Consider the following 14,194-nt stretch of genomic DNA (forward strand, 5'->3'; position numbering starts at 1 on the left):
TGGTCAAGTGTATGTGGAATTCACAGTTACAGGGGGAGGGGGGGGCAGGCACCTGGGGAGAGATCATTTTGAGCAATCACAATTTTGCAGAACCCCCCCCCCCCCCCCCCCCCCCCCGTCACAGGCCGGGGCTCAACAATTTTCATGTCCCCTCCTACAAATAAACAATAAGTTTTCACCCCCCCCCCCTCCCCCTCCTCCACACACACAATGTAAACACAATTGTAAGCTGTAACTTGACTACAATAGAGTTTCTGTAGTTGCTAATGAGTACGGTAACATCTATCCACATTCTGGATGTACAACTGTAAGCGTATACATGTATGGTACACTATATCAAAAAAGTAACTAACAGTGACAATAAATGGTGAACGCTACACAAAAAAGCTTGTAACATTGTGTTCATACATGCTTTGAAGCATATCTAAAAACAAAAACCAGTGGAAGAAATACATGAATTTATAGTTTGCTAAATGAAAAGTTACTATAACCTGTATTATGCAATAATTTATGTATTGGGCAATACATGAGGAGTTCAGCTTTAGAATGGTAGCAGGTCAAACCATGCTGGTGCTTCTGACACCATGCCATTCTTTAAACCTTCCAACTTTTAACCAAAGCAATGTGAATGAAATTTCTTGGTCAAGTATGCCTAATTTATGATTTGATGAATTCAGCGGATGATATCAGAACACACAGATCTACTGAAAGCCATTTTCAATGCAGAGAGAAAAGCCATCACCTCACTATCGTATCTGAGTCATAGTCATGTGAAACTTGTAAAATGACCACAGTGAAAACGTGTTACATGTAAGTCATTCCACTTCAATAAATTGGTTCAACTCTGTATCCTCGATAATCCAGTGATAGCGGCAATCATTTCAAACCATTTACTTGTCAGTAACCATGAGATATATACCATTCCTTGGTGACAGAGTAATCCCAGCATCCAATTTTAATGGCACCTGCAAATAGTTATAGCAATGATAAATTATAATCTGTCAGATATAACACGTCAATGTGTCACCCTATTAGCCCTACTGTACAATATTTTATCCACAACTCTCTCTGATTTATACTGTTGAACATAATCTTCTTAAAGTCAGACAAATCTCACCTGTTTACATGGTTTTTGTGACAATATTTTTGACATTTGAAGGTGTAGAACTGTCACAAATGACAATTCTACCCATCTTCTTCAGTTCAGATATCAAAAATGTACTGTAGGAAATGTATTATTAAGGAAGTTATAAAATAAGGAACCCCCAAGGATACCAATCAGAGAGAGTTGTGGGTAAGATCTTGTACAATGAGGCCCCCGTCCAACCAAATGACAGTGGAACATAGCATTTAAAGGCATACTATGATAGTATCCAATCAAGTTGGGTAGACTCTTTCCAATGGAAGATTCTTTCCAATGGAAGATGCTGTACATTTTGTCCAAATTTGGTAGAAATCGATTTTCATCATATAATTCTTTGTTTTGATAATGAAAGATACTTTTCTTTTCTTTTCTTTTCTTCTTCTTTATAATAATTCAACTTTACATTCCTTAAATGACATGTTAAGTAAATTTTTGCACATTTTCACATCAGATGTTACACTTCCTCTTGTAAAATTTCTTTAGGTCTACTGGATTTTAATACAATATTTCAGTTGTTATCCATTAAACATGCTTTCTACGTTACTTTTGGACATGTTTTGTCAAATCAGGTTATGGGTGGTCATTTCTATATTGCTGTGTACCTCTGTTTCTGGACATGTAGTAAATCTGAACTGCTGTAAGATTCTTGATAATACAATTTTCATTTCAAGTTGTGCAAATCTCATTCCAATACAACTTCTTGGTCCATGACTAAATGGCAAAAATGTGTAAGGGTCCCGTGCTGCTTTGGCTTCAGGTGTGAATCTGAAGAAACAAAAAAAAAATTGTTACTAATCTGATCGTTTGAGGCAGCACGTGCATCACTCTCTTATCTGGGTAACTAACACTAGTATTGATCACTATTCGGATGCCATTTTGGATTCTAATATTGATATTATTTTGACTTCTATTTATTTGCATGGTGACCACTGATTTGTTTTCACAATTTTACTAAGAATTGACTGGCGGTTTGTTAAATAACAGCAACCCACCTCTCTGGGTTAAATTTACTTTGATCAGGCCAATATTTTGGGTTATAATTACTTACCTCTCTGGGTTAAATTTACTTAGATCAGGCCAATATTTGGGGTTATAATTATTTACCTCTCTGGGTTAAATTTAGTTGGATCAGGCCAATAGTTGGGGTTATAATTACTTACCTCTCTTGGTCAAATTTACTTGGATCAGGCCAATATTTGGGTTATAATTACTTACCTCTCTTGGTCAAATTTACTTGGATCAGGCCAATATTTGGGTTATAATTACTTACCTCTCTGGGTTAAATTTACTTAGATCAGGCCAATATTTGGGTTATAATTACTTACCTCTCTGGATCAAATTTAGTTGGATCAGGCCAATATTTGGGGTTATAATGCATACCAATCACAGGTATGTCAACTACTGTGTTTTCAGTAAACTGAATACCACCAATTGTACATGGATGTACACACTTTCTGTTAAACCTGCAAAAGATGCATGTAAGGTTAACCTCTTAGAAAATGACAACTGGTATGATGCATGCAAGCATACATGTGTTGGCTACCACACCAAAGGTTAACCTCTGAGAAAATGACAATTGAAGGCACTGGTATGATGCAAGCAAGCATACCTGTATGGCTACCGACACCATATTGTAAGGTTAACCTTTTACAAAATGACAATTGATTCTGGTATGATGCATGCAAGCATAGGCCTGTATGGCTACCACACCATATTGTAAGGTTAACCTCTTAGAAAATGACAATTGAAGGCACTGGTGTGATGCATGCAAGCATACCTGTATGGCTACCACACCATATTGTAAGGTTAACCTCTTAGAAAATGACAATTGAAGGCACTGGTGTGATGCATGCAAGCATACCTTTATGGCTACCACACCATATTGTAAGGTTAACCTCTTAGAAAATGACAATTGAAGGCACTGGTGTGATGCACGCAAGCATACCTGTATGGCTACCACACCATATTGTAAGGTTAACCTCTTACAAAATGACAATTGAAGGCACTGATGTGATGCACGCAAGCATACCTGTATGGCTACCACACTATTTTGATGGAAATTTTAAACATAATCTCAAAACACTAATTTCATAATGATATTTTTAAAGTTTATAATTTTAGCCTTGTAATTGGAATTATGTTATCCATGATGACCATCTTTAGAACTAACCTGTAGCCTGGTGGATATAAACGCAATGTTTCAGATAGGACCATTTCCATGTAAGGCATTTCTTGTACAGCATTGTAGTTTAACTCTGTCTAAAAAGTTCAGAATTAGGAAATTATGTGGTTATTATAGAATTATACATGTAGTATCTGGAAAAACAGGAAATTATTTGCAGTATAAAAGTTAGAAGTTATTTTTTTTGTGTTAAGTTTGAAGTCTCACATTTCCAAAATGCAAGAATATGCAAATTTTGTATTTCACTGATATGATTGAAGAAACCATAAATTAATATACAGAATATGAGTCGAAAGGAAATAGAAAAATGTCGAGATGGCATAATTAGATGTTATTCCCAAATAGTTGTCTTCATTCATCAAAGGAAAATATGAGTGACCTAAGGAGTCTTTGTCACTACCAGTCGATAGATGAGTAATGACAACCCCTTAGTCACAAGCATTTTGTGACTGAATGAAAATTTTTTTTGGAGAATAACGTGATTATACCAGCGCCAGTAACATCAAAGAAAAATCAGGGAAAGTAATGGTAGTTTTGAATGTTTTCGAACACAGCAAAACCAGTGATGTAGACATGTGCTCTCGTGACACAGACGTGCGTTGTCTTGATGTAGAATGACCAGAATATATATTCCATATTTTTTGTTCTACATGGCTCGTGTATGGTATAATGTATGTTGTGGAATACATATCAGAAATGAAATGACCTGAAATGAATTAAACTTAAGATATTAACTCTCCTTGAAGCATATCTTCAACTTCCTGTATAAGTCTATCCTGCACATCAGGGTGTCTTGCTAATAAGTATGCACAAAATGCTAATGTGTTGGCTGTGGTATCATAACCTGTAATGATATATTTAACTTGAGTTTGTGCCCACTTAAAATAGCATGAATAATTACTCAACCAGTCACACTTAGCTGGTACAAAAACATATTAAATGCATCACAAATAATGGAAAACAAATAGCTCCAGTTACAACTTATAGGGCCCTAAAGAGGTACTCAGGCAAAGCTGATTTTGCCTTAGCTGTTTTCATTAATGTGCAGTGAGTCATGAAAATTTACTCACTTTCACCATTCCACATCGATATCATGTAACAAATACAATTATTCAAATTAGACATGAACTGATCTCTGTACACTGGGGTTTGGAATTCTGGGATTGGTACCCAGTTAATAATGTTGATGTCAACAGTGCCTAACTATTAGTCCAATTGTTTCTACCCAATTAGCCTGTACGGTAGAAACAATACAGATGCTAATACTCTTGGTGACACCAGCTTAAGAAATATTGGGCTCCAATCCCAGAATTCCCTACCCCAGTGTACAGGATGTGGTCCATATCTGAATAGAATAATTTTATTTCCCTTATTTTTTTAGAAGTCATGTGATGTAGAGTAGTGAGCATGACTTTTCATGACTTACTGGACATAAACTTATAAGCAAATATGACAAAATCTGTCTTGCCTTTGTTCACCTTTAATTAGAAAAATTGTAAAAGTCATACCTGCTAAAAGGAATAATAGAATCTGTGCTTTGATTTCAATTCTTGTCCGTTTTGTTTTATCAACTTTCTTAAGCAAATATGACAAACTCAGTCTTGCATTTGTTCACCTTTAATTAGAAAAATTAGAAAAATCGTACCTGCTAATAGGAATAACACAATCTGTGCTTTGATTTCAATTCTTGTCAGTTTTGTTTTATCAACTTTCTTCTGACTTTGTCCTTCATTAATATTCATAGAATCATTGTCCTTACTATTACCATCTTCTATGTCAGCTGCAGCTGCTTCCAGCAGGAGGTGAATAAAGTCTTTTCTTCCCTACATTTCCAAAGATAATTATTAAAATAAAAGATGGTGATTATATTGTTCTTATGGTTGATTTTTTACATCATGAAAGCTTTCGAGGATGCTGAGCCAAAAAGAGAAAAAAGTGGAAACAATTTTGACCAATCAACACTTCAATGGACTGTCATGTGACGGAATACTGCAGAAAGCGGATAGCTTGCTTTCAAAGATGTACCGGTACCTGGCAACCATTGCTTGGCTTATCTCATCTCTTGAGATCTGCAGAATGAAAACATGCTATTTATAAGTAACTTGGTATTTGTGATTAAAGTCACATTAATATACACGTAAACGCATCATTGATTATAGAATGAAATCATGTTAAAATGGCCATATGGATGTGAGGATTGGGTATTTACTTTGAATATTTAATTTATAAAACAACTTTACTATGTTTTTCTACTTGCAAACACAATCTGAAATAACATATACGAAGTCCTCATTGTAAGTCAAATAATTGCAAAACGATGCAGAATTGTGAAGTTTTTATGTACAATAACAAACAATTTGTGCACATATTTTTAATGTTTTGCAATTTATTGAGTTACAAATCATGACTTGGTATATGTTATTTCACATCATTTTATGCAGTAGAAAAACATAGTATAGTTGTTGTTTTTTATAAATTAAAAATCCAAAATAAATACCCAATCCTCATCCATATGGCCACTTTAATATAATGTTTATTAGGATTCTTACTATGTTTTCACCCTGTCTGGCATTCAGAAGCTGCTCAATGATGTCATCAAAGAACTTTATTCTATTTTTCACCCTCTGTTTAAATATTGCTGTCAGAGGTGTTGCCACACATGGAAAAGTTGCTGTGAAAAGAATAGAAAAAAAAAATTGTTTAACATTATGAAGGGACAAATTATCAGGCACTTTTAAATTTTACAATTTCACACAAATAAAGTCTTGAGATATGAATTTAGATTTTTTTTGTACATTCTTCATAAAATGTACACCTAAGGTCAATAGTTTTTATCTATAGATGCTTATAAAAATTAATGACAAAAATCTACACTTTTCAAATTCAAAAAAGGATATTTAAAAGTCAATTTGTCCAAGATATACAAACTTGAAAATGAAGTAAAATGAAGGATCTCTGAATGTCAATGGTGTCATACAAAGTGAAATCAGAATTCAACGTACTTGTACATGTGTATATTTACAATCTAGCATATTGCAGCAGGTTAGAGATAATATTGTCAGCACAATATCACTTGTTGAAAAAAAAATATTATAATTTCAAAGAACTATTTTTATTTATTATTTATAAAAAATATTAAATATTATTCAAGATTCTAAGAATCATGTAGATAGCTTAATAGTCACTTTAGAACAGTCAGAACTGACAAGATAACAGCATTTTCATTGTCATAAAATCATTGGCCCCCTTTGAACATGAACATGTATTACACATGACGCCGCACCATGCTTAGGGGAAGGCTCGAGCTTGCAAGAATGCCAGCAATGAAAGACCAGGTTCATGGTGCATGGATGGATATGATGTTATCATCCCAATCTTATTGTGCTAAAATGACTACATTTCACTTATACTTACTTATAATGTTGACATTGTGCATGAATAGACTTTTGAAACCAACATTTTGAAAAAGTGTGACTGTCTGAACTTAGAAAAATAAAAACTGGCAGGTCTTTTTTTTAAGATTGTGATTCTATCTTTGCAAAAATACAGAAAAATAGAAAATTGAAATACAGACAAATAGATAATTGAAATACAGACAAATAGATAATTGAAATACAGAAAAATAGATAATTGAAATACAGAAAAATAGATAATTGAAATACAGACAAATAGAAAATTGAAATACAAAAAAATAGATAATTGAAATACAGACAAATAGATAATTGAAATACAGAAAAATAGATAATTGAAATACAGAAAAATAGATAATTGAAATACAGAAAAATAGATAATTGAAATACAGAAAAATAGATAATTGAAATACAGAAAAATAGATAATTGAAATACAGAAAAATAGATAATTGAAATACAGAAAAATAGATAATTGAAATACAGAAAAATAGATAATTGAAATACAGAAAAATAGATAATTGAAATACAGAAAAATAGATAATTGATATGTATACTCACAAATAAGGAAAAATAAGACACTCTTGAATTTAAAATTTCGAAACATAGCAGAAGCATGAGAGACAAATTGGTCAGTGAGTTCGGTCTGTGACTCTGTGTCTATACCAAATGCTGCAGAAGCTATCACATCCAAAGAATAATTACCAAATAATCTAAAAGATAGCAGAAAATAAGGTATTGAAATTCCTTTATCGGAGTAACGATCAAGGGAATGGCTGAGACTGTAGTATTGCATAATGCATTATAATCAGATACTGTTCTCCAATAGTTGTCTTCAATCAGCCAAGCTGAACTAAGGGGCCTTGTCACTATGAGTCTCAAAGCCACAAAACCCTTTGGTCACAATTTTTAAGGCTAATGAAGGAAAATATTGGGAACATTATAATTATACCTCCTCAAGCATAATTTATGAAAAAATTGGGAAAATATAAAGGTGACTTGATTATTTTGACTAGTTTTTGAGTAGCACAGAACTAGTGACATTAGACACAGGTTGTTGTGACATTAAATAAATGGGTATATATATATATCCATATTTTCTGTTCAAAGAGAATGATTATATATACATAGTATAATATTGATGCAATTTCACAAACATTTCCTTGATAATAACTCACAAACTTTCCATCAAGTAGGGTGGGTGACATGTGAGAGACTAACATCAAATACCAAGCATACATTTAATGTATACTATACTTCATCAACGAATGCCACACAAAAATTAAAAAAATAAAATCTTGAGTTTTTGTTCAAACAAACAAAGAAAGCAATGTGGTAAACAATTAGAAAGCATTGTTTATTTAATCATATAACTGTTTTGGCGGGTCCATTGCTGACTACTGTGAATAAAAAATGATAAGTTTTGAAGGTCTTACAGCAACTTGCCTGGACTCCGAAATACCTAAAATTTGAGTACAGTTTGCATGCGTTGACAACATTACCTACCTCCACACATCAAATGGTTCCTCCTTTATCCTGTGAGAATCTAAAACCATCAGATATTTTGTAGAGGCAACATTTATTATTGGTGACATCTGTGGTTAAAAGAGATTTGTGAAAAATTGTCAGCAAAAACAAAACTGGAAGATAATATTGTTTGTTTGTTTGTTTGTTTGTTTGACTTTATTTAAACTCGATAGATTATTGAGCCAAAGGCTCTTCTAACACAATGTCGAGTAAGGGAAATTTACAATATTTACATTAACATATACAGAAAAATAAATGATCACAAATTAAGAAGTAGGTCAAATAAAATAATAATAATAATAATAATAATAATAATAATAATAATAATAATAATAATAATGACACGAGGGTAGCACAACAGAAAAATTACATTTGATATAAAAAGTGAGATTTACATTTCATTTTAAAAGAATTCAAAAATTATAATCAACATACTGTTGAGTGTCTAACGCCATGGTTCTTGGTAGCTATAAATATCAAAATATATCAAAGAGTCACAGGCTGAGATCATTAGCTTTCTAGTCGAATGACAATATTGCCTCAATTAAAGTGGCCATATGGGTGAGGATTTGGTATTTATTTTGGGATTTTTAATTTGTAAAATAGTTTTATCATGGCTTCCTACTTGAAAATTTCAATGTGAAACAACATATCCCAAGTCCTTGTCTATAACTCAATACATTGCAGAAGACTGATAAATGTGTAAAATATTTGTTATTGTACATACAATAACAAACTTTTTGACACATTTTTTCAGCTTTTTGCAATGTATTAAGTTACAAACAGACTTGGTCTATTTGTTTCACATTGAAATTTTCAAGTAGGAAGCCTTGATAAAACCGTTTTACAAATTAAAAATCCCAAAATAAATACCAAATCCTCACCCATATGGCCACTTTAAACTATTCTAGTACATGTATAATGTTAATATCAATGCATACCTTCCCTATGACATTACAATTGTCTTCTGGCATTGTTAGAATAACTCACTGCATAGTAGGACGTCATTGACAATATTTTATAATGTAAATAAATTATGTCACTGCTTTCTAAGGAGTATCAAGCCAATGGGGGGGGGGGGGGGGGTGTCAAGGGTTAAGCTAGGAATACTATACATGTAGTCTATCTGCTAGACCTCAGATGTTCTTCCGATAGAATACGACACACGACTGAACATCGCTATCGAGGATGGAACATTGTTTGGGCAAGCCCTCACTGCGAACTTCGTTCGCTTATAGTATCGAAAGAAAGCCCGAACATCTAGCAGCAAGACTAGGAATACTACTAATTTAAGTGTTCTTTAAGTTTTGTCTTGAAAAATGGTATCTAAGGTGATTCAATGGCGAGGGGGAGGGGGGGAGGCAGTGCATTCCAATCAGCAATTGTTCTGATGACGAATGAATTCTTAAAAATTTTTAATAACTTTTTCATCAAGGTGTTTACTTATCACTGTATGAAGGCAATTACTCCTTGGCGAAAGATATAGTTATATCTCGCATCGCTTCTATTTGAACTCAGAATAGTTTTTATCTACTCTACATACCTCTTTCATCTTCAATGCACTAAAAGTAGGAGTGAGCACTGTCCTAACTTTTTTCCACCGGGATCCTTCCAAATTGATAACACCATTCCGTGTAATTTCATGCAATCGTTTTGCACTTCCCATAAAGTGCTGAAACCAAAGAAAGAAATCTTCATTGTAATTTCTTAATATCAGTAAAATATATGTTTCTGTAAGAAAATTAAGGTCAGAAATGTATACAGCAAATAATTAACTTTTTATACACAAGATGTTTTTTCTCTTTTCATTTATTGTGTGCCCTCAATATAATTTAAAGACAAAATTTTCTGTTGTGGGCCAAAATAATAAGAACTAAACTGTCTTATGAGTCACAACACATTAACAGATAGGGGAACACTATATTTTGGTGGGTCACAAGAGATTGCTGTGTCAGTGGCATGTCAAAGGTCAAAGGTTTAAAGGTCACACTACGTAAGTCAAACTACCCTTTTTTGTGTATATTATTGAATAGTGAAAAATGTTAATTACAGATGGTAACATGTCATTTTTTTAAATTTATTATCAGGGTAATAAAAATATAAGATATTGTATTGTTTCGTATCGTAGTGTACGAGGGAAGTAAGTCTGGTAAAACTTGCATAGTTTCAGACATATATCATACAATAATTTTGGTGAAGAACCTCAGTAAAACATCTTGGGAACTCCGGCAGATTTATACTTACATGTATAACTACCCTGTCATTGTCACATCTCTTCTGTACTTACCCTCCTGTCCTGGAAATCGTTAAAATTTTTAACAAGTATCTGCTTCAGTAGTTTTGGGTCAGCAATCACAACTAACTGTAATCTTCCTTGGTAACAACTAAATGGTTTAATAAGATATAAAGGTGTGTAAATAGCTAAATAACAAAATTTACAATTTCCAACTGTCTATTTTCCAATCATTACTAGATGCTGACACCTAGCTGACAGCAATTCTTGGTACCTGCAATATCATTTTATTTCATGCTAGCAGGCCAAAATAGAACAAGATGGCTGACAGCAATTCTCGGTACCTGCAATAGCATTTTATCTCATGCTAGAAGGCCAAAATAGAACAAGAAGGTCAACTAATTTTCAAGCACATCTATAGTAATTATGCATGTGAAGCGCATGGAGCAGAAGTTATGGTGTCAACCAAGAAATTGCATATTCATTATTTTTATGATGCCTCTAGTTTACTATACATGTAGTCGTTTTCTATGAAAACTCTGTCTGTCTGCCTGCCTGCCTAACCCCCCCCCCCCCTCTCTCTCTCTCTCTCTCTCTCTCTCTCTCTCTCTCTCTCTCTCTCTCTCTCTCTCTCTCTCTCTCTCTCTCTCTCTCATAGCATGTAGGTACTAGACTACAGCATGAGGGGCTGTAAGAATTTTGTAACAACTCGCTATTTGATTATGATGTTCAATGAACAAATACTTTCAGTAATCACTTACGTAAAGATTTCTCCATACTTCTGTATCAATCTCACAATATTTTGTGGGAATTGCCCATCACCACCATGTAGTTCAAAGAAATTTCCAAATAATGGCCATGGCCTTGGACCAGGTAGATTTAGATTACTTGAAAAGTAAAAAGGTGCAAGGGACCACCTACAAGATACAACAGCATAACATAAAATGTAATTAATGAATTGAAAAGGGGTATAATTTGTTGTTGGAACAGCCATATATATATATTAATGATGTTGTTTAGCACATACAGTCCTGATGATCAGAGTATGTGCATGGCTGCAATCTAGCCTCATAATTTGCTGCCATTTTTTCCCGAATTAATGAAATCCTTATCCTGAAGCTCAAGTTATCCCATCTGTATAAATGGGAACCTGGTAGGACAGGGTTAATTTGTGAAGGCTTTAATCCTATATGCTCCTAACACATGTATCGAATTGCTCCCAAGGACGTTGTATAAAGGGCAGCTATTATTAGATCTGTGCCGGGGTATTAATAGAACACCAAATGGCCCTCAGTTTCAATAAAGTACTATGCAAGAAATGTGTATTATACATATGTACCAGAGATTATTTACACTAGTGTGTGTGCATACTAAGTGGTATTATTACATGTGTACCAGAGATTACGGTGTGTGTGCATACTAAATGGTATTATAATATACCGGTATGTACCGGAGATTACTTACACTGGTGTGTGTATACTAAGTACCAGAAATTACGATGTACATGCATACTATAGTGGTATTATTACATATGTACCAAAGATTACTTACACTGGTGTGTGTGTGTGTGTATACTAAGTGGTATTATTACATATGTACCAGAGATTACTTACACTAGTGTGTGTGCATACTAGTGGTATGTACCAGAGATTACTTATACTGGTGTGCGTGCATACTAGTGGTATTATTACATATGTACTGGCAGAGATTACTTGTACCAGTGCATGTGTATACTAGTGGTATAATTACATATGTACCAGAGATTACGATGTACATGCATACTAGTGGTATTATTACATATGTACCAGAGATTACTTACACTGGTGTGCATGCATACTAGTGGTATATATTATTCACTACAGTGCAATACAGAAAACATTATTGCATACCTGCATGCAAATGATATGCAAATGAGGACACAATCACTACTTTTACATGAAACCCTATGATTGCATAGTATCATTTGTATGGATATTTGTTGTTTAGGATAAACGTATGTAATAATAACAGCTAGAACACCGTGCTATGTGAGTTCCAGTGTGGGTACTCAGGGGTATTTGCATGAGAGCTTGTAGTGTTTTCTGCTGCACTTTGATTCGCATACGGGTGCAGAAAACATTGCAAGATCTCGTGCAAACTCCCAGAGTAAACCACACTTGTACTCACGTCATGTATTTTTTTCTTATTTGCAATATATATGTATATTTGGCCTTTTTTCAGTTCATATTCAGTTTGGATATATGTGTCGATCATTAATTTTATTCTCACTTACACTTTTGGTATTTCATCTGTCATATGTGAATTTGGTACTATAATGAGCTCACATGTACTTACCATATCAGAAATCCAATTAAAATTGTAAATAAAACCAAAATGACCGAATTGTCAAAAAGATGCACCAACATTTTGAATCATTGAGGTATTTCCTGAAATATGAGTAAAGAAAACTTATTTTACAATATTGACAGAATTGCTAAATTTGCCATTTTTTATTTTACATTTTTCGATCTTTTATTCATTATCATTTAATATGGCGCAATGTTTGTCTCACAATTTCACAGTCAGCGAATGGGGGGGGGGGGGAGAGGAGAGAAACCGCTCCCCGACCCCATCACAGTGACTAATAGTCTTGCTGATAGACGTTCGGGCTTTCTTTCGATGCTATAACTATAAGCGAACGAAGTTCGCATGTGAGGGCTTGCCCGAAACTCCTCGATAGCGTTGTTCGGCTGTGTCATATTTTATGGGAAGAACATCCGAGGGCTAGCTGATAGACTAAGTGACTAATAGATGTAACCAGTACGTGAAAGATACTAATACTAACAATAAAGAATCCAAGATTAATATTTAAAAAAAAAAAAGACTGCTTGATTGATTTCTTACTGCACTGCCTAGCCATGCTGTGAATTCGGAGCATATTCCACTATCGTCGACTTTTACTTTTCCTACGTCAAAACAATGTAATACTCCAATCAGAAAAGACAGGCGATCATCACCACCATCGACGGTATACAGAACTACCAGAAGTCCTGGCTACTCGACTCGACGAAATCGACATTAGACTTACCGGTATACCGGTGATCTGTAACGTTACACTTTACTATACGCCACCGGGAACAGAGTTGTCGTCGTCACACACAGCTCAGTCTATAGTCCGATGAGAACATAGTCTTGGTTACCCAGCCTCTCGCTGTTGGCGGCTCTGCGAATACATCCATGGCCTAAGTGACAACCCCAAACGTCTGTCTAGTAGGCAGAGCCCCCAGCGTCGAGAGGCTGGGTAACCAAGACTAATGAGAACACCTATTATAACCAAGGTCGTAGGTTGTATCTAAAAGTGCATGCATTGGTGGACAAAACAACAGGGTCACGCGAGGTCACGCCATATCAAGGGGATGCAAGGTGTTCAATCAATTGTCGTCCCCCCCCCCCCCAGCCATAAACAATGACGGATATATATAGCTACCTAAGCACGGACGTACCACAACACATCCCATCATACATGTAATTATTGTGCACTGTTTACCACAACTCATTCCGACCGAGTGTTCCAACCACCAATTTTAACCCACCTATACTAGATATTCATAATTGCGGAAATTTTCATTATTTAGCCTAGATATTGCAGTTTTCCAATATTTAGCCCCAATATTCGATCACGATTGCAATTTACATTATTTAGCCAATATATTGACTATTA

At 34.4% G+C, this 14,194-nt stretch overlaps 1 protein-coding gene across 1 annotated transcript; it reads right to left on the reverse strand.

Annotated features, from left to right (window-relative positions):
* Positions 1 to 447: 447 nt before the first annotated feature.
* Positions 448 to 13,721, reverse strand: LOC144448529 (thromboxane-A synthase-like). Its single transcript, XM_078138796.1, is given in 14 exon segments — positions 448 to 965; positions 1,747 to 1,909; positions 2,470 to 2,607; positions 3,315 to 3,403; positions 4,049 to 4,170; positions 4,972 to 5,149; positions 5,876 to 5,997; positions 7,296 to 7,447; positions 8,241 to 8,329; positions 9,805 to 9,933; positions 10,549 to 10,645; positions 11,256 to 11,411; positions 12,829 to 12,920; positions 13,562 to 13,721. Coding segments are annotated over 13 exon segments (1,581 nt in total). The 5' UTR covers positions 12,900 to 12,920; positions 13,562 to 13,721; the 3' UTR covers positions 448 to 890.
* Positions 13,722 to 14,194: the final 473 nt, after the last annotated feature.

The sequence above is a fragment of the Glandiceps talaboti genome, chromosome 17 (assembly GCF_964340395.1).
Source record: "Glandiceps talaboti chromosome 17, keGlaTala1.1, whole genome shotgun sequence".
In the NCBI taxonomy this organism is placed as follows: Eukaryota; Metazoa; Hemichordata; class Enteropneusta; family Spengelidae; genus Glandiceps; species Glandiceps talaboti.